Source organism: Chiloscyllium plagiosum, chromosome 11 (genome assembly GCF_004010195.1).
Source record: "Chiloscyllium plagiosum isolate BGI_BamShark_2017 chromosome 11, ASM401019v2, whole genome shotgun sequence".
Lineage (NCBI taxonomy): Eukaryota > Metazoa > Chordata > Chondrichthyes > Orectolobiformes > Hemiscylliidae > Chiloscyllium > Chiloscyllium plagiosum.
This window is the reverse complement of record NC_057720.1, coordinates 36,514,986-36,541,129: the sequence shown is the minus strand read 5'-3', so window position 1 is coordinate 36,541,129 and position 26,144 is coordinate 36,514,986. Positions and strand designations below refer to the sequence as shown.

The following is a 26,144-nucleotide window of genomic DNA, read 5'->3' as shown; positions in this document are numbered from 1 at the left end:
AACAGCCAAAAGAACACTTCTTTTTGAAAATATATTCACCGTCATAATAAAGGTATTGCATCAAGCAGTTTGTATTGGCCAAGACATCCCAGAACTCCCTGCTCTGAGTTATGCCACAAGATCTGAAAATTCTAAACAGGGCTTCACCCTTGTCTAAATGACAGCAGCTGCAATAGTGCACGTTCTCAGCAATGGAATAAGATTTTAGTTTTCACAAGGTTTGGCAAAAAAATGACGTAAGTAAGCACAACTTTATTTCAATAGTAATCATTGTAATCAACATTGAGCACAGTTCTCCAACATTAAGAAATACTGAATAAAAACAATTAAGCTTCCAATTTCTTTTCTATATTACCAAAAGCAAAACTCTGTACATACTGAAAACCTAATTAAACACAAAAAAAAATTGAAATCGTAGGTCAGGCTGTACCTATGTAGAGAAAAGCAGGGTTATGTGTTTCAGGTGGATGAACTTGCTCGAGGTCATTGGCATGTAATGCTAATTTCTTTGTTTGCAGATATTACCAGTGAATTTTGTTTATTTGTAACTATGTACATTCTGCAGTAAAAACAAATTTCTGGAGAACTTAGCAGGTCTGGTAGATATTAGGGAAGAAAACAGAGTTCACATTTCAAGTCTGCTGATCCTTCATCAGAACTGCTCCAAAACATATTTATCTTAACACAACAGGCTTTGGTCCCCATTATATTTTAAATAAAAAACCAACATAACATTATAATGAAATACATTACAGTTAGAGTTGGTGCTAAGAAGTGTGATAGAACATAGCAAAGTACAGTACAGGACAGAACAGGCCCTTCAGCCTCTATGTTGTGCTGGCCTTTTATCCTACTTTAAGATCAGACTAACCTACACACCCTTCATTATACTATATTCCATGTGCCTAACAAAGAGTCACTTAAATGTCTCTAATATATCTGCCTCTACCACCACTCTCTATAAAGAACCTACTGCTGGCATCTCCCCTCAACCTTCCTCCAATTACCTTAAAATTATGCCCCCTTGTGTTAGCCATTTCTGCCATGGAAAAGAAGTCTCTTAACTATTTACTCTATCTATGCCTCTCAACATCTTGTACACCTCTATCAAGTCACCACTCATCCTTCTTCGCTCCAATGAGAAAAGCCCTAGCTCCCTCAACCACTCTTCATAAGACATGCCCTCTAGTCCAGGCAGCATCCTGATAAATCTACTCTGCACCCTCTCTAACGCTTTCACATCTTTCCTATAATGAAGTGACCAGAACTGAACACAATATTCGAAATGTGGTCTAACCAGGGCTCCATAGAGCTGCAGCATAACCTCAGTTCTTAAACTCAATCCCTCTGTTAATGAAAGCCAACATACCATACGCCTTCTTCACAACCCTATCAATTTGGGTGGCAACTTTGAGGGATCTATGGATGTGGACCCCAAGATCCCTCTGTTCCCCTACACTGCCAAGAATATTACCTTGAACCCTGTATTCTGCATTCAAATCCAACCTTCACACTTTTCCAGGTTGAATGCCATCTGCTACTTATGAGCCCAGTTATGCATCCCGTCAATATCCCATTGCAATCTACGACAGCCCTCCACACTATCCACAACTCCATCAACCTTCATGTCATCGGCAAACTTACCAACCCACCCTTCCACTTCCTCATACAAGTCATATATAAATATCATAAAGAACCAATCCCTGCAGAACACCACTGATCATCGAACTGGGTTGAATATTTTACATCTACCATCACTAGCCAATTCTGTATCCAGATAGCCAGATTTCAATGTATCCCATGCCTCCTTACCATGGTGAACCTTATCAAACGCCTTGCTAAAATCCATGTACACCACATCCACTGCTCTATCTTCATCAACGTGCTTTGTCACATCCTCAAAAAGCTCAATAATGTTTGTGAGGCATGACCTGCCCCTCACCAAGCTATGCTGACTATCTCTAATCAAACTATGATTTTACAAGTAATCATAAATCATTTAGAATCCTCTCCAATACTTTGCCCACCAGTGATGTAAAACTGACTGGCCTGTAATTCCCAGGGTTAAATCCTGTTCCCTTTCTTGAACAAGGGAAAAACATTTGCCACCTTCCAATCATTTGGCACTACTCCAGTTGACAATGAGGACACATGATCACCAAAGGTGAAGCAATCTCTTCCCTCGCTCCCTGTAGTAAGCTAAGGTATATCCCTTCTGGCCTAGGGGTCTCATCTATCCTTATGGATTTCAAACTTTTCAGCACTTCCTCCTTGCTAACATCAACCAGTCTGTTTCACACTGACCTCAGCAACGTCAGGGTACTTCTCAGTAGTGAATATTGAAGCAAAGTATTCATTAAGGGCCTCCCCTACTTCCTCCGATTCCAGGCACAAGTTCCATCCACTATCCCTTATCAACCCTACCCTCACTCTGGCCATCCTCTTGTTCCTTACAAATGTAGAATGCCTTAGGCTTTCCATAATCCTACTCACTAAAGCTTTCTCATGCCCCTTCTAGCTCTCCTAAGTCCAATCTTCAGTTCTTTCCTGGCTATCGAGTAACACTCGAAAGCCCTGTCTGATCCTTGCCTCCGCAACTTTAAGTAAACTTGCTTCTTTCACTTGACTAGATGCTCCACATCCCTGGTCAGCCAAGATTCTTTCAATCTACCATCCCTTCCTTGCCTCAGTGGGACAAACCTGTCCAGTACTATCAGTGAGTGCTTCCTAAACAGCCTTCACATTTCTGTCGTACATTTCGCTGAGAACATCTGTTCCCAATTTAACAGTCCCAGATCCTGCCTAATAGCATTGTAACTTCGCCTCCCCTTTCCCATACAATCTGCTCCTATCCCTCTCCGTGCGCATAGTAAAGGTCAGGGAGTTGTGATCACCATCACCAAAACACCAACACCTGGCATGGTTCATTGCGAAGCATCAAGTCCAATATGGCCTCCCCTCTAGTCGGCCTATCTACATATTGAGTCAGGAACACTTCCTGGACACACCTGACAAGAACTACTCTAGCTGAACTATTTGAATTAAGGAGATTCCACCAATATTCGGGAAGTTGAAGTCACCTATAATAACAATCCTGTTACTTCTGCACATTTCCAAAATCTGTCTCCCAATCTGCTCCTCAGTGGCTCTGTTGCTGTTGGGGTGGCTGTACAAAATTCCCAATAAAGTGGTTTATTTGGAAGCAGTAGCTTTCGGAGCATTGCTCCTTCATCAGGTGGTTGATGAAAGAGCAGCTCCGAAAGTTAGTGCTTCCAAATAAACCTGTTGGACTATAACCTGATGTTGTGTGATCTTTAACTCTGAAATTACTACTCTGCTCATCCTGCCTTCTAGCTTCCAACCTAACTCCTTATATTCTCTTTTCAGGTCCTCCTTCCTTTCCTTACCTATATCATTGGTACTGATGCGTACCAAGACTTCTGACTGCTCTTCCTCCCCCTTAAGAATCCTGTAGACTCAATCTGAGGCATACCTGACCTTTTACTGTTCAAAAATGTCTCTCTGCCTTAAAAACATTAAAAATACACATACAAGGAGATTCAAGAATAGCTTCTCTGTTGTTGTTTTCAGACTTTTGCATGGATCTCTTAAATGTTAACGTTGATCTCTCTCTGCACCCTTTCTGCAGCTGTAACACTCTATTCTGCGACCTGATGCATTTTGTATTCCATGATCTGTCTGTCGAGCATGTAAAACAATACTTCCACTGTACCTCAGTACATTTGACAACAATAAATCAAATCAAATACCAGAAGTGAAGAGTTAAGGCAAACCGACCAATCAGGCTTCAAATATCACTACAGCTGGTGCTGACCATTCTGTAAATTGGACTAGTCTATGATTCTTTCACTTTCCAGCTTTCTGATTTCTGCTTCTCCTTTTGCCTGTAAGTCAAATTACACAGGGTGGGCCTTGTAGAATCATGGAATTGCTTCCTGGTCAATATGTAATGTGGCGAAAGTGAGGACCGCCGATGCTAGAGATCAGAGTCAAGATTAGATTAGTTAAGCAGGAAAATCAAAGGGCTTTTACCCAAAAGGTCAATTTTCCTGCTCCTCAGATGCTGCCTGATCTCCTGTGCTTTTCTAGCACCACTCTAATCTCAACATGTAATGTGGCTTTGGCTCCTCTGATAGTCCTTAGACTTTCCAGGAAGATTTCAGGGTATTTAGTTCGGATTTCACTCGGGCAGCCATTTTCAATTTGAAAAATGTTGAGCCAAACTAGGTGAATCTCTCAGAAACAATTTTGCCTGCTCAGACTTGGGCCAGATTCTTTTACAATGCTAACTGAAATAGCTGCTTTCTGTAAGAAACATTCATCCTCTTTTATATGTTAGCAAGGGCTCCCTGATTGGGTCTGTTACTCTGGTCCAATCAGGGGGATTCATGTTGTCATAGAGATGTACAGCACGGAAACAGATCCTTTCGTCCAACTTGTCCATGCCGACCAGATATCCCAACCCAATCTAGTCTCACCTGCCAGCACTTGGCCCATATCCTTCCAAACCCATCCTATTCATATACCCATCCAGATGTCTTTAAAATGTTTTGTACAATCCTCCACCACTTCCTCTGGCAGCTCATTCCATACATTCCTCTGCATGAAAAAATTGCTCCTTAGGTCTCTTTCATATCTTTCCCCTCTCACCCTAAACCTATGCCCTCTAGTTCTGGACTCCCCCACCCCAGGGAAAAGTCTTTGACTATTTATCTTATCCATGCCCCTCATGGTTTTATAATCCTCGATAAGGTCGCCCCTCAGCCTCCGACGCTTCAGGGAAAATAGCACTAGCCTATAGCTCAGATCCTCCAATCCTGGCAACATCCTTGTAAATCTTTTCTGAACCCTCTCAAGTTTCACAACATCTTTCTGATAGAAAGGAGACCAGGATTACATGCAATATTCCAACATTGGCCTAACCAATGTCCTGCACAGCCGCAACATGACTTCCCAACTCCTATACTCAATGCTCTGACCAAGAAAGGAAGGCATACCAAACACCTTCTTCACTATCCTATCTACCTGTGACTCCACTTTTAGGGAGCTATGAACCTGCACTCCAAGGTCTCTTTGTTCAGCAACACTCCCGAGGACCTTACCATTATAAGTCCTGCTAAGATTTGCTGACCCAAAATGCAGCACCTCACATTTATCTAAATTAAACTCCATCTGCCACTTCTCAGCCCATTGGCCGATCTGATCAAGATCCTGTTGTCAACCTTCTTCGCTATCCACTACATCTCCAATTTTGGTGTCATCTGCAAACTTACTAACTATGCCTCATATGATCACATCCAAATCATTTATATAAATGATGAAAAGTAGTGGACCCAGCACTGATCCTTGTGGAACTCCACCGGTCATAGGGCTCCAATCTGAAAAACAACCCTCCACCACCACCAACGCCCTCTGTCTTCTACTTTTAGCCAGTTCTGTATCCAAATGGCAAGTTCTCCCTGTATTCCATGAGATCTAACCTTGCTCACCAGTCTCCCATGGGGAACCATGTCGAATGCCTCACTGAAGTCCACATAGATCACATGTATCACTCTGCCCTCATCAATCCTCTCTGTTATTTAGTCATAGTCATAGAGATGTACAGCATGGAAATAGACCCTTCGGTCCAACCAGTCCATGCCGACCAGATATCCCAACCAGATATCCCAACCAATCTAGTCCCACCTGCCAGCACCCGGCCCATATCCCTCCAAACCCTTCGTATTCATATACCCATCCAAATGCCTCTTAAATGTTGCAATTGTACCAGCCTCCATCTATTTTAATTGCTTAATATTGCATATGTTGTCTTCAGCTGTGTTTCAGCAAATATAGCTTACAGACATTAATATTTTAGTTACATTTTGCTGGTTTTAACTATACACCTCAAGATCCTGCCAGACCGTGATTCTGCAACATTGGATATCAGTTGATTGGAGGAAAGAGTTCTGTCCATTCTGGAACAGGATGTCCTACCAGAGGATCAAGGTGCTTTCCTTGGCAGCACCAATGATTTTTGAGAATATGATAAGAAGACAGTTGAATAACAATAAGGGCTGCATTTTCATGACATAAGTGGGCATCGGTAGATGGGGGAAATGTTTCCAGATGTCCTTTACACTTTGAAGCTGCTAGGATGTGAACTTTCCTGAGGGTCCAAATGTAAAGTGATCTGGAGATCAACTTGCTGCCAGAGATAGCTGACCCAAGGTAGAAAGTGAGTCTGAAGATCTGAAACAAAGATAGAAATTGCTGGCGAAACTTAGCAGCTCTGGAGAGAAAGCAGAGTTAACATTTTTAATCCAGTGAGTAACAGTCCAGTTCTGAAGAAGGTACTGGAATGAAAATATGAGCCCTGTTTTCTCTTCTCAGATGTTACCAGACCTGCTGAGCTTCTCTAGCAATATCAGAAATTGAGTCCAGCCAGCACCAGAGCAGGCCCCAGCATCGATCCTTGTGGCATTCCACTGGTCACAGGCCTCTAGTCTGAAAAACAACCCTCCATCACCACCCTCTGTCTTCCACCTTTGAGCCAGTTCTGTATCCAAATGGCTAGATCTCCCTGTATTCCATGAGATCTAACCTTACTAATCAGTCTCCCATGGGGAACCTTGTTGAACGCCTTACTGAAGTCCATAAAGATCACATCTACTGCTCTGCCCTCATCAATCTTCTTTGTTACTTCTTCAAAAAACTCAATCAAGTTTGTGAGACATGATTTCCCACACGTAAAGCCATTTGGACTTTCTACGAATCCAGTTGAAATGTACAAATTTGAGAGGGTCCTGGATAGAATGTATGAAAATGTCATAATTTCCCTAACAGAGGGGTCAGCAACTAGGGTGAACAGACTGATAGAAGAATTGGAGAGTTATCCAGAGTTGATAGATGTCTGGAACTTACTACCTGAGTGGGTAGTGGAGGCAGAAAGACTCATCTTATTTGAAAGGTCTCCAAACATGCTGCTGAAGTCCCTTAATCTTCAGGAACATGGACGTATTGCTCTATCATAGAATTAGGATGGCTCATTTTGGCACAGACATGACAGGCAGATTGGTCTTCTGTGCCATAAGTCTTTTTACACCTTCTAAATATTCAAAATATCTAAAGAAGAGGAATGTTCAGGGATATGGAAGAAGGGTGAAGGAGTGGGAATATATGAATTGCTCCATGGGAAGGGAAAAATGGACACAATCAGTTGAATGGCCTCCTTCAGTGCTGTTCTGGATTAGTGGTGCTGGAAGAGCACAGCAGTTCAGGCAGTATCCGAGGAGCAGTCCTTCAATGCTGTAATGATTCTACAAGACCTTGAATGATTTAAATGTACATGTTTCTTTTCAGATCTTATGCACCTTTTTTTAGGATGACTGCTAATGGGTATCCTGCACCACGTATTTGAGTGGGGTTTGGAACAAATTGGTCCTGGAAGTTGAATTACCTTAATCAGTGTCACTCAATATGTTGGATTGAAAAAGATACGTTAAATTCGAAATAGCTTGGTGGCAAAAAAACAGGAGAACTAGCATCCTGGACAATTGCCAATGCTCTCAAAGGGGCTGCAAAGGAAGGGAGAAAGGATTTACAAATAAGAGGCGGGGGTGGGGGAGGGGGTGCAGGGTGGCTGGAGGAAAGAAAGTGAAGAGCTGCAAAGAATGTGAAAGGGGCTTCAGGAGAGGACGCACCAACAAAGGGAGGGAGTTTGTAGAGGGAGGGAAAAGAAAGCAATGAGGCAATTTGAAAAGGGAGAGTAGGAGGATGTCTGAAAGAGTGGGAGAGGGGCTGCAAGAGAGAGGTCAGAGGTTGCAAGAGAGGGAAATAGGAGCTGCAAGAGAGGGAAAATGAGCTGAAGCGGGGAGGGGGGAAGAGAGAGAGCATGAGTGAGTAGAAAGAGGACTTGAAAAGAAAGAATACTAATCTGAATAGATTAGATTTGATTAGATTACTTACAGTGTGGAAACAGGCCTTTTGGCCCAACAAGTCCACATCGACTCTCTGAAAAGCAACCCACCCAGAACCATTCTCCTACATTTAGCCCTTCGCCTAACACTACGGGCAATTTAGCATGGCCAATTCACTTAACCTGCACAATCTTTGGATTGTGGGAAGAAACCGGAGCACCCGGAGGAAACCCACGCAGACACGGGGAGAATGTGCAAACTCCACACAGACAGTTACCTAAGGCAGGAAGTGAAGCCGGGTCTCTGGCGCTGTGAGGCAGCAGTGCTAACCACTGTGCCACCGTGCTGCCCCTAGTTTATTTCATAAATATTTGTATTTACTTGTTACCAAATCAAAGCATCTCGGATAGTGCAAGTTACTCAGCAGTGATTGCATTAGAGACAAACAAGCAATGATGTAGCCGTGGCCTCACCAGTCCATGCTTGTGATGATGCCTTTGTGAATAGTAATATCAGTTATATTTAAAAAAAAACAGGCATAAGTTAGTATTAAAGGTATCTTGGAAATTAATGCTTTGATTGCGTTTTATGGCTAGGTTTTAGAGAGTAGTGATGATTGAGGACCCTCATGATTTATTCTAAGAGAGTTCAATTATCAAATATGTCAACAAAAATACACCAGATAATGTTAATGCATGAGTGAATCACCTAATAAAGAAGTTATGAGAACTACAAGTATCCCCTCTAAACTGAAAAGTAGCCCTGAGAGAAATCTCAGGAGGAGTAATAGAGGAAAACAAAACCGACCCCTGCAGCATGGCAACCGCCAAATGAGACTCCAGCCAATTAAGGCAGGAGCAGTCCCCGAAAGCCATTGATAGTTCAGTGCAGTTCACAGGCGGGTGACAGAAGTACATAAACAGTATTTACATGGTACTGCTGAGAAATATTAGAGCTCAGAAACCCTAAGAGTAGCATCAATTTAGTGAAGCTAGCTGTCCATAGAAGATCTGCATCTAAGTTTGCTCGCTGAGCTGGAAAGTGTGTTTTCAGACATTTTGTCTCCTCATACTAGGTAACATCATCAGTGAGCCTCCAGTGAAACACTGGTGTTAGTGACCCGCTTTCCATTTGTGTGTTTAGATTTTCTTGGGTTGGTGATGTCATCTCCTGTGGTGTCATTTCTAGTTCTTTTTCTCACAGGGTGGTAAACGGAGTCCCTTACTGGCATAAAATTCACTAAAGAGGAGGAATACAACAAGAAACTGCTATTCTTAAATGTCACAGTAGAGCGAACAGCCAATGGGAAACTTCAAACTAGTGTCTACAGGAAAACAACACATACGGACCAAATACTGAACTACAGAAGCAATCATCCCAACATTATTTAAAATGAACAACAACACACTGCAGCACGGAGGAACTATGAAGAACAGAAGAAAATCACTTATACAGCTTATTCAAAGAGAACAGGTACCCAATGAACACAGTCTGTCGATTTCTCAGCAATAAACCAAAACATGCATACAAAACGTGCCAAGAAACCCTAAATCAAAGACATCTTGGAAATGACTGCCAGACTACTCAGACCTCTTGGCATCATGGTCACCCACAAACCCACCAACACACTAAAACAGCAGCTAGTGAACTTGAAAGACTCCATACAGACAACAAGCAAAACTAATGTCATTTACAAAATACCTTGCAAGAACTGTAACAAACACTATATTGGACAAACAGGCAGAAAACTAGCCACCAGGATACATTTTGTGGAATTAGCCACAAAAAGATATGACCCACTCTCACTAGTATCCTTACATTCAGATGAGTAAGCACACCACTGGGACAACACATCCATCCTAGGACAAGCCAAACAGACACACGAGAATTCCCAGACGTTTGGCATTTTAAGTGGAACTCTCAACAAACACATTGACTTGGACCCAATTTACCACCCTCTGAGAAAAAGAACAGGAAATGACACCAGGAAACCTAAACACATCAACTGAAAGTGGGTTACTAACACCAGTGCTTTCCCCGACTCTCACTGATGATGTTACCTAGTAGGGTGACGAAACATCTTAAAATGAACCTTCAAACTCAGCAAGTAAACTTACATCCAGAACATCAACCTGAGCTACACATCTTCTCAAAACTCACTGTCTATAGAAGAGCTGAATTGTACAGGTGAGTAGGTGCTGGAGCACAGCCTTGAAAATCTGTGGAAGCAAATTCACAAGAAGAAATTAAATTACTAGGATATACGCAGTCATTGTGACAGTCCTTGAAAGGATCGCTTTTGAGGGTGTTCTCAAAATCACCATCTTGAAAAATAAAGAACTGGAATGCCTTGCAAACAAAAAAAAACAGGGTTTTAATGAGATTTTCGAACCCACAATGTCAGGATCTGTCTTTGCTCTTTAAATGGTCAAAGGAGTAATCTGAGGCTGTTTAGTATATCCGTATATATACTTTAGATTGTTTTACTTTAGTTTTATAAAGGTTAATTTGACTTGCTCAAAATTATTCAATCTTGTGACTTTATTTTCTTAGTATTTGCAATCTCTACTTCAGACAAAAAAAAGTTAGCGATTCCTAATGGAATTACAATTGTATACATCATTATAAAGTCTTTAACCAAATCTCGTTCTTGTAAGTGAAGAGTTCTACTTATGCCTGTGCAAGACTAGTATTAACATACATAAAGTGCAAAACAAAGCATTTCACAGAAAACATTCTTAAGATTAAAGATCTACCTTACTACTTCTCTCCTGTGATTGCTTAAGTTCTCTTGTATCAGAAATGTGATTCAGTAGTTCATCCTCTTGTCTCCCTAATAAATACAGTGCAAATTCATTATAAATTCATAATACTTAATAGAAGTCTGAATTAAAGAATATGTCATAGTATGTCCAGCTAAATGGCATTTAAGAAAAAGAAATCATCAAAATCTGATTCTCTTTAAAAATACAGCTTACTATCACGTCAAATCAAGTGTCTGTGTCTGGAACACCAGAGAATGGCTGTACATGGTGAAATATTTTGTTTTTAAAATGTCACATATGAAAAAAAAACTGCACAATAACATCATTAGCCAGGACTTAAGTTTCTTAATGGGACCATACAAATCTATTGACACTGAATAGTGGTGAAATGAGACCATGGTAAAAATGCAAGTGGTCTCAACAGTCTAAACCTAATGCGCCAGGTGGTCATGCTTTGAACATAATTTACATTTCACTAATGCAAACAACGACATCTTTGCTTGTAATTCTGTCTTCTCAAACCAGGTACCATCCTAACGAACCTGTATAATCACCTATCAACATTCTTCTATTTGGAGCCTATAATATTGCTTTTATTGCTTACTACTAAATCTGGATGATGCCGAGCATTATTATGCTGTCCATTTGACAATCTACTCCTCCTAATATGCTTACTGAAGATTGTACATCAGCAAGGACACTTCAAAAAGTACTCCATAAGCTATAAGATGCTTTGGGATATAATTAGGTCATGAAATACGCTATATTAATGCAAATTAATTTTTCTTCCTTTTATAATCATTTATTGAAAAGTGCTTCCCCATACCCCTCTCAACCTTTCCCACTTTTACTTCAAATATTGTGTAAGAAGTTCATGGACTTTATACCTTCCAATCCTGACTTTCGTACAAGTTCAAGTGAATTTTTGCAGTTTCTCTATCATCTGCTCCACCCACATTGAATTTCTCTCTCTCAAACCTACTTGCTGCCTCCTTGATGCTTTCTTCATATCTTCCCTAGCCCTACTGGTCACTGACAATTTTAATGGCATCCTCTGTTGCATATTGCCCAGTCTCATTCCATACAATTTCAACAAATCCTCCTCAAAAAGCCACATTTGAACCATCCTCCCTCTGTCAATCAACTTATAGCTTCTGCTTCCAAAGTTCAGTTCTTCAATAACTTCTATTCAAATCCATTCAGTCTCAATTTTCTTCTACCCATAGGACTGAAACCATAGTGGTCAAAATCATGAACAATGTACTTGGTAACTGTGTGACATTGGTATATAATCCTCCCTGAGCTCTTTGCAACATTGCACATTCCCCTCAATATGCTATGTACAGAAAAGGTTCAACTATCATTATTGTGAAGTATGTAGTAAGGCATAATATCTCAAGATAGCATAGGGATTTTATAAAAAGATTAAGCTATCTTGAGAATGTGACTTGAAAGAAGCTCTGAGATTTACATATTTATGAACCAAAACCGGCAACCCATTATAAAAGATGAAAGACTTAACAGCAATCTAGGTTTGCTCAATATATCATATCACTTGCATGCATGACACTGCAATAAATTTGCTTTTGTTATAAATTCTGTGTCTTACGATCCTGCTCCACAGCTACCTGAAGAAGGAGCAGTGCTCCGAAAGCTAATACTTCCACATAAACCTGTTGGACTATAACCTGGTGTTGTGTGATTTTTAACTTTGTCCACCCCAATCCAACACCAGCACCTCCATCTCATTAAATTTGAAGAAGATGGAAAGAAAATATAAATATCTCTTAAAATACTTAAATATTTATGGCAAACAGATCCATTCAACTCTTGTCAAAAGAAGAAAAAATAAAATTGAAAATGCAGCTAACCTAGTTTACTGACATCAAAACTTAACAATCCATTAAAGCATGCACTTACGTATTTTGTGCTTCAAATGATCAATCTCTCTTCGAAGTGAGTCATGTTCTTCGCACAGATCTTTTTTGCTGTGAATGAAACATTTGATTAAAATATGCTTCAAATGGATTATTTGTGAATTGTCAACACATGTCATCGGGGTAGAGTAATTAGAGTAGGCTCCTTGATTTTAGTATAGTTTTTGAAAAATAGCTTTAATTCAAGTTTAATTCAATTAGGGGGAGGTGATGGCCTAGTGGCATTATCGCTGGACTCGTAATCCAGAGACCCAGGTCATGTTCGAATCCTGCCGTGACAGATGGTGGAATTTGAATTCAACAAAAATATAGAATAAAGAGTCTAATGACAATCATTGTCGATTGTTGGGAAAAACCCACCTGATTCACTAATGTTCTTCAGGGAAGGAAACTGCCATCCTTACCTAGTCTGGCCTACATGTGACTCCAGACCCACAGCAATATGGTTGACTTCCCTCTGGGCAATTAGGGATGGACAATAAATGCTGGGCTAACCAGTGACATCCTCAACCCATGAATAAATAATAAAAAAAGTGCACTAAGTGACAACACTATATTTAATATTATTTACATGCCCGCAATGAGAATAGAAATGCAGCAATGATTAGTTTCCTTAGAAATAGATCAAAACCTGATTTTTCCTGTCCAATCAGTGCTTATGAAATAAAATTCAAAATACTATTAAAAAACTAACTTTAGAGGTTTTTTTGGCACATGGTATCACCCTCATTGTTCTATCAATGGCTTTAAATAAAAGCATGAAATCTAAACAAAAAAACACTTTAATACAGGACCACAAGACCTAAAAAGCAATAAGGATTATCTTAATTAGTTCCTACCTTTGCTGCACTTCTTGCATTAGACTAGAAATTGTGATTTTTCCTTGACTAAATCTCCCATCCACATGTTGTACTTGCTCTCGCAAGCTGTAAATTTCATTTGACATCCCTCTCCGCCATTCCTCCATTTTCTTCTCCAATTGGAAATCCAAACATCTTTCTTCAGTTTTACTCTGTAATCGTCGAATGTCCTCTATATCAGAGAAAATTGGTAATTTAGAATTCATATTGCATTTTTATAAAAAAACAAGATTAAAAGTAAGAAATTTTTAAAGCTTTACCTTCTAATGATCGAATTTTTTGCGTTTGTTGTACCTTTTCTGTTTCAACTCTCAATAAAGCTTGTTGTAAAAATTCAATTGTCTAAAGACAGAATTAGATTGATCACCATAAATGAAAATATGTATATACAGTATAAGAGACCACTTGGAAAAAAAAATATCTTATTTTGATCTCTCTATTTTGCACCAAACATAATACTGACTAGTATCCAGATTATCATTAAGGGTGATGAATTACCCCTGTCTGGATAATTTTTTTAAAAGATGTCAGATGTAAAATCCATCTGAATCACCAAAACAGTGCAGCAGAATATAGCAGAGGGCTGACAAAATCAGAAGAAACTAGATACAGCAAATGTCAGCGTGTTCTCGGTCGTGATATCTGGCCACCATGCATTCCAACTAGGTGACAAATTGAAGTATGAGGATGGTGAAAGGGGTTCCTAAGAACATAGGAGTAAGAACAGACCACCCAACCCACAGACCGTTTATGCCTTTCAACAAAATCATGGCTAATCCAATTGTGGCCTTCACTCCAATGTCCCTCACAACTTCTGACACCCTTGTCAAATAAAAAATCTATAACACGGACATAAGTAATTTACTCAATGAAACAATCTGCATTATTCTCCAGGGAAGAGTATTCCACTGACTCATAATCCTCTATGCGAAGAAAATCCTCTTCTTCTCCACCTTAAACAGGAAATCCTTATATTTTTAAACTGTACCCTCTAGTTCTAGTTTCCCTCACAAGAGGGAATATCCTCTCAGCATCTATTCTGTCAAGCCTCCTCAGAATCTCAAAGTCTTGCAGGCAGATAGAAAAAGCAAAGTCAGGAAAAAAAAGTAAAGTTAAACCAGAATCACAGTAGTCTCACAAGGACAATAAGCTACCATATCAGCATATCATTCCTGATGAAGGGCTTTTGCCCAAAACGTCGATTTTCCTGCTCCTCGGATGCTGCCTGACCTGCTGTGCTTTTCCGGCAACACTCTGATCTAAACTATATGATCTAAACCATATCAGCAGTCAAGGAATGAGAAAAACAACTCCATATGTGGAAAGAAGCTTGAATATTCCAAGCTCTTGGCCTTGAGGTGTGATAAGGTTAAGCCAAGTTTAGAATAAAGAGAGTATGTGAAAGTCGTTAGGCACCCCTTACATGAGGCGTTTTGCCAAATGTAATGGGTCAACCCTGCAGTTTCAAAATAAACTTTTTCTTTGCTCTTGCTAGCATTTCAGTCGAGTCGATTTAATTTCCATGACATCCAGTGACAATGAAAACTGCAAGGCCTTCTCACCCCTACATAAAGTTTGGCTGAGAGCCCAGAAATCCAGTAAAACTATTAAAATAGCTGAACCCCAGGGAAATCATTAAACAATTGACTGACCTGTACCTCAGATCTATAATAATTGTATAATGCTTATTTACACAAGGTGGTTTCAGGTACTTTCAATTCTGAAAGTATTTGAATGCTTAATACATCTATTTACGCGTAAAAAGTAAAAGCAATCCCTTTCCTTTTTCTTCAGAAATGTTTTTTAAATTTTATTTTTATTAGGAAACAGAAAATAGGTACAGGCATAACCATCCAGAACACCAAATCTGCTCTACCGCTCAACATGAACATGGCAGGTTCTTCAGCTGTATGCATTGCCCCTGCACTCTATCTATATACCTATTTATTTCTTAAACATATTCAGTGACTTGATCTCCACAACCTTCTGCTTTAGAGAATTCCACAAATTTATCACCCTCAAGTGAAGAAACCTCTCTGCATCTCAGTGTGAAATAGTCTGCTCTGGCCAGAGATTGTGATTCCTTATTCTGTAACCTGAACCAAGGGAACCATCATGCTTGCATCCAATCTGTCTGACCCTGTCAGAATTTTATATTTCAATCAGATCCTCTCATTCTTAATTCCAGTGACTACAGACCCAATTAACCTAATCTCTCATCATATGATAAATCTGCCATCACAGGAATCAGTCTGGTGAACCATCACTGCATTCCAACATGTCAAGTTTATCTTTGCTTAGACGTGCAGACCAAAATTGTACACAATTCTCCAGTTGTGGACTTAAGGTCCAATACAGCTGCAGAAGGATGTCCTTGCTCCCTGTATTCAAACTCTGCTGCATTGAATGCCAACATATGAATGGTTCTTGCGATGCAGTGGTGAACCATAAGCCTGAGTTAAGTCCTACCTGTTCCAGAGGTGTTTTTAACATGTTTGAACAGGTTGATTAAAAATATCTACCCTATGCCTTCCTAACTACACAGCAGCATCAGCATGCTTGCTTTAGTGATGGGTGTAGAAAGACACCCAAGTCCCTGTGTATATCAACATTTTCCAATCTGTCACCATTTAAGTAGCATGCTCTGATTTTAGTATAACTATAGGGTTCTTTACATCTGAACGGTGTGAATTTATTTCTTTTACAGGTTGCGAACAAGTCAGGAGGCAAATTTACTTCCCATTTCTCAACTCCCTTGAGAATGTGGTGGTAAATCACCTACTTCTGGATCAGTGGTGCTGGAAGAGCACAGCAATTCAGGCAGCATCCGAGGATAGGCAAAATCGACGTTTCGGGCAAAAGCCCTTCATCAGGAATAAAGGCAGAGAGCCTGAAGCGTGGAGAGATAAGCGTTGAAATCCACATTGGTGCCCTGGGGTTGAAGTGTTCCCAAGGGGGAGATGAGGCGTTCTTCCTCCAGGCGTCTGGTGGTGAGGGAGCGGCGGTGGAGGAGGCCCAGCACCTCCATATCCTCGGCAGGAGGTTTTTACCTCATTTTTACCTGGTAAATCACCTACTTGAATTGTTTCAGTCCATGTGCTATAATGCTGTTGGGAAGTGATATACTTACTGGCTAGGATGGCGTGTACCTTGGAGGGCAACTTGTGGGTGGTGCACCCCATGCATCTGCTGTCCTTGTGTACGGTTGTGGTCATGGGTTTAGAACGTATTATAAATGAATGAACCTGGACATCTTATTCCTTGGCATGAGGGCAGACATGAGACACTATGGGACTTGGTGCCAAAACTTGGCCTAGGAGATATGAATAGTTAATAGGGAAAGGGGTTAATGCCACAGTTTGTCATAGAGATATGAATTATATTTGTTGGGCATAGTCTGGCACAGGGGACTTGAGAGGCCATAAAGAGCTGGGCAAGTGCCACAGTTTGGTAAGGGAATTGAAAGGCCATGGGACTATGAGTGAGGAAGCATTGCCTGGTATCATGGGGCATGAGGAGGACCTTTTGCACCTAACTCTCAAACAATTTCTCTCTGTAGACCACGGTTAACGACAAACCCAAGATGCCATGGATCATAATTCTTTAAAAAGCTGGCCTGACTCCAAAAAAATTGAAGACGTGTAGGACATGCCTATCCCTGCAATGTCTGAAGTACAGCCTGATGGCTTGTGAACTCACCCAGCCTGCAAATCTGAAAATTGGAAATCCTGGAATAGGGTCAGCAATTTTGGAATTTTGCCACGTCCATCATTTTTAAAGGATTCCCAAGTTACCACAGTTCGGCAAAATCCCAAGAATGTGTCAGTGAAGGTTTTTCCTAAATAAATTACCAACCTGGATGCAAGTTTGCTCGCTGAGCTGGAAGGTCCATTTTCAGACGTTTCCTCACCATACTAGGTAACATCATCAACGAGCCTCTGGTGAAGCACTGGTGTTAGTGACCCGCTTTCTATTTGTGTGCGTGGGTTTCTTTAGGTTGGTGATGTCATTTCCTGTTCTTTTTCTCAGAGGATGGTAAATGGGGTCAAAGTCAACGTATTTGTTAATACAGCACCAGTTGGAATGCCATGCTTCTAAGAATCTTGTACGTGTCTCTGTTTTGCTTGCCCAAGGATGAATGTGTCGAAGTGGTGTCATTCACCATCCATATGTAAGGATATTAGTGAGAGTGGGTCATGTCTTTTTGTGGCTAGTTGATGTTCATGTATCCTGGTGGCTAGTTTTCTGCCTGTTTGTCCAATGTAGTGTTTGTTACAGTTCTTGCAAGGTATTTTGTAAATGACATAAGTTTTGCATGTTGTCTGTATGGGGTCTTTCAAGTTCACTAGCTGCTATTCTAGTGTGTTGGTGGGTTTGTGGGCTGTCATGATGCCAAGAGGTCTGAGTAGTCTGGTAGTCATTTCTGAGATGTCTTTGATGTAAGGAAGAGTGGCTAGGGTTTCTGGGTGCATTTTGTCTGCCTTTTTGTGTTTGTTGCTGAGAAATCGGCGGACTATGTTCATTGATAGCCGTTTTCTTTGAATAAGCTGTATAGGTGATTTTCCTCTGCTCTCCATTGTTCCTCTGTGCCGCAATGTATGTTGGCTTGTTGAAAAAATGTTCTAATGCATCTTCGTTTGTGAGGGTTGGGACGATTGCTTCTGTAGTTCAGTATTTGGTCCGTATGTATTGTTTTCCTGTAGACACTGGTTTGAAGTTCCCCATTGGCTGTTCGCCCTACTATGACATCTAGGAATGGAGTTTTTTTTGTTGTTTTCCATCTCTTTAGTGAATTTTATGCCAATAAGGAATATTATTGATGGTCTTGAAGGTTTCCTCTAATTTGTTTCGTTTAGTGATAACAAACATGCCATCCACGTATCAGACCCAGTTTGGGTTGGACAGTTGGCAGAGCTTTTTGTTCGAGTCTCTGCATTACTGCCTCTGCTAAGAATTCTGATATCAGAGATCCCATGGGTTCTGTTGGCTTGTCTGTAGGTTTTGTTATTGAAAGTGAAGTGAGTGGTAAAGCATAGGTCCACTAGCTTGATGATGTTGTCCTTGCTGAAGAAGTTGGTGGTGTTTGGTGTATGTGTCTTTGGTTCTTCTAATAGTGTAATCACTGTTTCCTTGGCCAGGTTGATATTGATGGATGTGAACAGGGCTGTTCGTCAAAGGAGACCATATTTCATTGTCTTCTATCTTGAGGTCTTTGATGGTATTCAGGAATACTTGGATGGAATGAATGGAGTGGTGCGAGTCTTCTACTAAGTGTTTTAGTCTTTAGTGTATCTCCTTGGCTAAGCTGTACATTGGTGTTCCAAGTAGCGAGACTATGGCTCTGAGGGGGGGGCTCCTGGTATGTGAATTTTGGGGAATCTGTAGAAGCATGGTGTGTTGGATCTGTCTGGTTTCCTTTTTTTGGAAGTCTGTCTTATTTAGTTCTCCAGATTTCTGAAGTTTTTTGATTCAGTTGAGATTCGGTTCTCTAATTGTGGGATTGGGTCTATTGCCACTTGTTGGGAAGTGTCAGTATCTGCAAGTAGTGCATTAGCTTTCTCAATGTAATGTCTTTGGTTTAAAATAGCTAAAAACTCACTGATGCTACCTAGTATGGTGACGACACATCTGAAAATGAACCTTCCAGCTCAGCGAGCAAACTTACATCTAGAACTTCAACCTGAGCTACAAATCTTCTCAAAACTTGCAAATTACCAACCTGTTTGGGCATTTTATGACACCTTTGTGGCCATCTTGATGTGGGACTTGAACCTTCTTGCCTAAGGCAGGGCCATTACTACTACTACATCACAAGACCATATTTTTCGACTCCAGACAAGAATGAAAATAGAATTCATGCACAATATAAAATGTGTTTTTACATTTATTTTTTTCATACTTACCTTTCCTTGGGATTGGAGCTGTCTGTAGATACCCATTAATTCTTCTTTAGGTAATTTATAGCTTAACATATCTGAATAGGAAGAGGGTTCTGTTGCAACTGATATAGGATCACTGAACCGAACATGTTCCATTTTATCAATTGAGCCAACTACAAGAAATAAAAAAAAAGACATAAAATAATAAAACTAATCGGCTGAGAGAGTTGCATATTTTGGTGATTACAGAAAATTGAAGACAAGTAAGCCATGCATATCCCTGCAATGTTTGGAAAACAGCATGGTTTGTGAACTCAACCAGCCTACACCATAAGACCCAGGAGCAGAAATTAGGCCATTCAGTCCTTTGAGTCTGCTCCACCATTCAATCATGGCTGATAAGTTTCTCAGCCCCATTCTCCTGCCTTCTTCCCATAACCCTTGATCTCCTTGACACTCAAGAACCTATCTATCTCAGTCTTAAGTATACTCAATGACCTGGACTCCACAGCCTTCTCTGGCAATGAATTCCATAGATCCAACAGTCTCGGCTGAAGACATTTCTCCTTATCTCTGTTCTAAAAGGTGTTCCCTTTATTATAAGGCTATGTCCTATGATCTCTCCTACCAATGGAAACATCTTCCTAACATCTACTCTGTTCAGGCTATTCAATGTTCTGTATGTTTCAAGTAGATCTCCTCTCATCTTTCTAAACTCTATCGAGTATAGACCCTGAGTTCTCAAATGTTCTTCATATGTTAAGGTTTTCATTCCTGGGACCATTCTCGTGACCGTCCTCTGAACATGCCTCAGAACCAGTACATCCTTCCTGTGGTATGGGGCCCAAAACTGCGCACAATACTCCAAATGTGTCTGACCAGAGCCTTATAGAGCCTCAGAAGTACATCCCTGCTTTTATATTCAAGTCCTCTCAAAATAAATGCTATCATTGCATTTCCCTTCCTAACTATTGACTCAATCTGCAATGAGAATATCCTGGACTAGAACTCCCAGTCTCTTTGCACTTCAGACTTCTGAATTTTCTCCCCATTTGGAAAATAGTTCATCCCCTATTGTTCGTACCAAAAGTGCATGACCTCACATTTTCCCATGTTGTATTCCATCTGCCACTTCTTTGCCCACAACTGTCCAAATCCTTCTGCAGCCTGCCTGTCTCCTCAACGTTACCTGCCCCTCTACCTATCTTTGCATCATCTGCAAACTTGGCCAGAATGCCCTCAGTTCCCTCATCTAGATCAATAACGTATAAAGTGAAAAGTTGTGGTCCCAACACTGGCCCTTGCGGAACACCACTGGCTACCATCCTGAGAAGAACCCTTTTATTCTCACTCTCTGCTTTCTGCTAGACAGCCAAGCTTCTATCCATGCTAGCACCTTGCCTCTAATATCATGGGCCATTATCTTACTCTGCAGTCTCCTGTGCGGCACCTTGTCAAAGGCCTTCTCGAAGTCCAGGTAGGTAACATCCGTCAGCTCTTCTTGGTATTACCTGCTCATTACTTCCTCAAAGAATTCTAGAAGATTTCTCAGGCCTGAATTCCCCTTGATGAAACCATGCTGTTTTTGCCCAATTTTACCATATACTTCAAGTATTTAGAAATCTCATCCTTCACAATGGATTCCAGGATCTTACCTACGACCGAGGTTAGGCTAAATTGGACTAGAGTTTGACCTCTTTTGCTGTACTTCCTGCTTAAACAGAGGTGTCACATTGGCAATTTTCTAATCTTTCTGAGACCCTTCCTGATTCTAGCAATTTCTAAAAGATCACCACTAATATCTTCACTATCTCTTGAGCTATCTCTCTTAGAACTCTAGGGTGTAGTCCATCTGGTCCAGGTGATTTATCCACTTTCAAGCCATTCAGCTTTTCTAGCATCTTTTCCTTGATGATGGCCACCATACTCAGCTCCACTGTCTTTCCTGCTAGGCTCCTCTCCCAGTCAATTCTACACAGCTCTTCCCTCATGCCTCTGTAGTTGCCTTTATTCAGCTGTAATACCGCATCCTCTGATTCTATCTTCTCCTTCTCAAATAGCAGAGTAAATTCAATTATATTATGATCACTGCCTCCTAAGGGTTTCTTTATCTGAAGCTCCCTTATCAAGTCTGTCTCTTTGCACAACACTAAATCCAGTATTGCCTGTTCCCGAGTGGGCTCCACCAAAAGCTGCTCCAAAAAGCCATCTTGTAGAAACTCTTAAACAGCAAATCTGAAAACTGGAAATCCTGGAACAAGATCAGGAATTTTGCCATGTTTATCATTTTTTAAAGATGATTACACCAAATGAATCACTTATTTCTCAGCACATCTGTGCTAATTTCTCTCAGATGGCATAATATTCTACTTTGTGCAACTTTCTCCACAGAATAAGAAAGAAAATGTCTTCTTGTCAGCACACATATGCTTTGTTCTATGCAGAAAATGCTCATGAGAAAGTCAGAGTTTGATTTATAATGATATAGCTTAGAATGGGAAAAAATTGAAACAGTAAGATTAGTAAAGAGTATTTAGATTTAAATCACAAATAAACATTCAGCTATTACATTAAAGCAGTACCTTTAGCATAATAACCTGTTGTGTTCAATCTTTTCTGTAAAGAAAGAAAAGTATTCACATTAATTGTCAGTACAGTTTATAAATATTCAACAGTAATAACATTTCAAATAGCAGAAGCATGGATTTTTCAGTCAGTAGTCAAAAGAGCAGTGCTCACTGTTCTTTAAGATTGCAGCTGCCGGGGGATCGAAGATGGTGGCGATCTGAGAAGATCACACTGCAGAGGTTCACATCGCAGCAGGAATAGGACAGTCCTTTAACCTGCCCAACCCAGGTCATCAGGATTTCTTGGGACTCCAGAAAGATCGTGGAGTCCCAAGAAATGTCTAAAAATTAAATTACCTGTATTTTCAGCTGTCCAGAAATGCCGAAAAAGGGAGGAGAAGCATCTGAAGCCGGGTCTGCAGTTCAGCCTGCAGCAGCCTCGGATCCAATTATTCTCCAGGACCTGGTTAACCAGTTCTCGAAATCTCGTGAGATGTTGGGGAAACAGATTGAAGTAAAGCTGGCTCCAGTCTCTCTCATGCTACAGAAGCATGAGCAGCATCTGGGAGACCTGGAGAAGAGGACATGTGAGGTGGAGCACAGGGTCACAGTGGTGAAAGCTGATGCCAGTTCATTCAAGGATGAGATCAAAGCCCTGAAGACGCAGGTTCGTAATTTGCGTGACCAAGTGGATGATCTTGAAAACAGGGGCAGGAGAAAAAACATTCGGATCATCGGTCTGCCTGAGGGTAAGGAAGGTGAGTGGCCTGCAGAATTTGTTGAAGATTGGCTTCCGAAATTCCTTGACTTCAAGGCTGGCATGAGAGCATTGAAGATAGAGGGCTCACCGGGTTGCAGTGCGGAGATCGGGTCTGGGTGAACATCCTCGTCCTCTCCTGGTGTGGTTCCATCATTACCGGGATAAGGAGAGAGTCATGGAGGCTTCCAGACTCCAGGAGAAGAATCTGAAGGCCCTAATTTACAGTGGCTCTAAGGTCATGTTTTTTCAGGACTTTTCAGCGGCAGTGATCCAGAAGTGAAAATCTTACAATGGTGTCAAGAGAAGACCAAGGGAGCTTGGGATTCAGTACTCCCTGAGAAATGCGGCAATGCTTCGGATCACCTTAGATGGATCCTTGCATTTCTTTGACACATCGGAGAAGGCAACAGACTTTGTGAACAAACTAAGCTAATTTGAACAATTGTAGTATGTATAAATAGTGTTCTTTGGGTGTGTGTTTATCATTCTGTAAAAGACATGGAGGAAGTCCAGTTGGAGCTTTATTTCTTTTTCCTCTATTGATAATTTGGTTTAAACTATGTCTGGCAGTGATTAAGATATACATTTTCAACTTCTAAGTTAGGATATACTAAAGGATAGGTGAGGTATCTATTTCCCCCTTTTTTTTTAATAAGAATTTTTTTTATTCATATCGATATTCTATGGGGTGTTTATTATTTTCAGCTTGTGTTTGCGGTGCGGCTCTAGCTGGGAGAAGTGAAGGTGGTTGAGATGGTTAGATGCCTACTTATGGGCAGTTCGGGATGGGTAGTTGCCCCCTCTGGGCAGGGGTTGAGTTCTCCTACTCAGCACTGTTGGCGCGTTATATGTTGGTTTGTTTTCTGGTTTTTGTTGTTTTTAATTTTTAATAATTTTGTAGGTTTGTTAAATGTAGTGGTTTTAGTTTATGTAGTTTTTCTATTTGGTGGATCATGTGACACTAAGGCTCAGCAGTTTGTGGTTCGGGTTCCTCCTCTCTGGAATTTAAATGTAATTGCAGAAGATGATGGCTAATGATTTGATTAAATGGTGTACCTGGAATATCAAAGGAAGTCACTCACCAATTAAGAGGAAGAAGGTACTCTTGAGTCTTAAAAAGGTGGATAATGCTTTGTTACATTTGGATGATAAGGAGCATCTGAAATTACAGCAGAATGACTTTGACCGTGTTTATTTTTCATCATTTAATACCAGAAGTAGGGGAGTGGCTATATTGGTTAGGAAAAATCTCCCATTTAAATTGTTGGAATGTGCTAAAGACACATACGGGAAGTTTGTAATTCTTGAAGCCTTGATAAATGGGGAAGAACACGATGTTTTAAATGCTTATTGACCCCCAGCTCATCCCGTTAAATATTTGGTAGATGCTTTTTCTAAACTGATAAGTCTTGAGTCCCGGCACATCATTATAGGGGGAGATTTTAACTGTCTCATGGACCCCACAGTAGATAGGTTGCCCAAAGGTCCCTCAATACCCTCTGTACAAACTAAACAGTTAGTGGGTCTGTGAGGAGAATTATGGTTGATGGACGTCTGGAGGCATTGCCACCCTACAGGTAGAGATTTCACGTTTTTCTCCAATCCGCACAGATGTCACATGAGGATTGATTTTTTTCTGACCCCTGCGGTAACTCTGGATGTGGTGGCATCTTGTACGTTTGGTAACACTACCATCTCTGATCATGCTCCAGTGTACCTTATGGTTAAGATTAAGGACGTTACAGTGGGTTCAAGGTACTGGCGAATGGATCCCTTTATTCTCATGGGATAGTAAGTTTGTGGAGTATTTCTCTAGGGAATGTTCCTGGACATCAACATAGGCTCAGTTGATAGCTCATCCGTTCTCTGGGAAACTGCCAAAGCCTATGCTAGGGGGTTAGTTATTTCATATTCCACCAGTAGGAAGCAGTAGGAGGGTGAGCAGCAACATCTCCTTGAAGCACGGTTGAAGGCAGCTGAGAAGGCCTACTTTGACAGTCCCTCGTTGGTCAAACTACAGAGGATTACAGCGCTGCAGTCTGCACTAAATTCCGTGCTCACGCAGACGCAAAGAAGGAGCTGGCTTTTGCAAAGCAAAGGTTATACGAGCATGGTGGCAAGCCAAGCAAATACTTAGCATACCTTGCCAGAAACAGGAGTGCCCCACAAACCATTACGGCGATTAGGGAGGGGTCTGGGAACCTAATATCTGATTCTAAAAAGATTAATGTGGCATTCCAGAGATTTTACTCTAAGTTATACCAATCTGAGGGTTGTGAGGAAGGGCAGGCCAAAATGGAATCCTTTTTTTAAAGAGATTAGATTAGATTACATTAGATTAGATTAGATTACATTACAGTGTGGAAACAGGCCCTTCGGCCCAACGGTCTCAGGCGCTGTGAGGCAGCAGTGCTAACCACTGTGCCACCGTGCCGCCCACAAGATCTGAAGCTCCCGGGTGTGACTCCCGAATAACAGTCCTTTCTCAATGCCCCATTATCAGAGCAAGAAGTGCAGGAAGCTGTGAGGCAGCTTCAGAGTGGAAAGGCGCCCGGTCCTGGCAGACTTCCCAATGAATCCTATAAGGAATTTATAAGTATACTGTCAGGTCCGATGCTGAATATGTTTAATGATTCATACAGTCATGATTGTCTCCCACCATCTCAGAGTCCAATATTTCACTTATCCTTAAAAAAAGGGAAGGAGCCAGAAGACTGTGCTTCCTACAGGCCCATCTCGCTCTTAAATGTGGACTTTAAAGTCCCCTCTTGCATTATAGCTGGAGACTGTGTTACCTTTATTATTAAAGAGGATCAGGCGCGCTTTATAAATGGTCGCAGATCCTCCAATAATGTTAGGAGGCTGCTTAACGTAATTCAAGTATGCCAACAGCAGTCAATAGAGGGATTGGTGATTTCTTTAGATGCAGTGAAGGCATTTGACCGAGTTGAGTGGCCGTACTTTTTCTGTACTCTCGAGCGGTTTGATTTGGGTGAAATCTTCATAAGATTGATAAAGGTTCTCTACGGTGTACCTGTCGTGGCGGTCATCACCAATGGGGTATGATCAAGCAATTTTAATATTTTTTGAAGCAGCTGGCAGGACTGCCCCCTTTCACCATTGCTTTTTACGTTGGTGATTGAACCATTGGTGGATGCCATTCGTGGGGATCCCAATATATCAGCTCCAGAAGTGGGATCAAAACTACATAAGATCTCATTGTATGCAGATAATGTCCTAATTTTTTTGACAAATCCAGCAGTTTCAGTGCCTCGCCTGATACAATGCATTCATGTGTTTGGTGTTTTTTCAGGATATAAGATTAATTTTGCTAAATCAGAGGCTATGCCTATGGGTGGTCTTACGAAGGAGCTGGCTCTTGAGGGCGACTATAGATTCCCATTTAGGTGGTCACAGGAGGGGTTTAGTGTATTTGGGCATATTCATTACTCCAGTT

General features: G+C 41.0%; 1 protein-coding gene across 1 annotated transcript in view; it reads right to left on the bottom strand.

Moving 5' to 3' along the window:
- Positions 1-26,144, bottom strand: part of LOC122554297 (myosin heavy chain, clone 203-like) — a 61,028-nt gene that overhangs the window by 24,325 nt on the left and 10,559 nt on the right. The window contains exons 3-8 of the mRNA XM_043699095.1: positions 21,943-21,976; positions 19,385-19,533; positions 13,742-13,823; positions 13,461-13,653; positions 12,605-12,672; positions 10,676-10,752 (exon numbers count right to left, since the gene is read on the bottom strand). Of these exons, the coding sequence (XP_043555030.1) occupies positions 10,676-10,752; positions 12,605-12,672; positions 13,461-13,653; positions 13,742-13,823; positions 19,385-19,533; positions 21,943-21,976 (603 nt within the window). The remainder of the gene's footprint in view (positions 1-10,675; positions 10,753-12,604; positions 12,673-13,460; positions 13,654-13,741; positions 13,824-19,384; positions 19,534-21,942; positions 21,977-26,144) is intronic.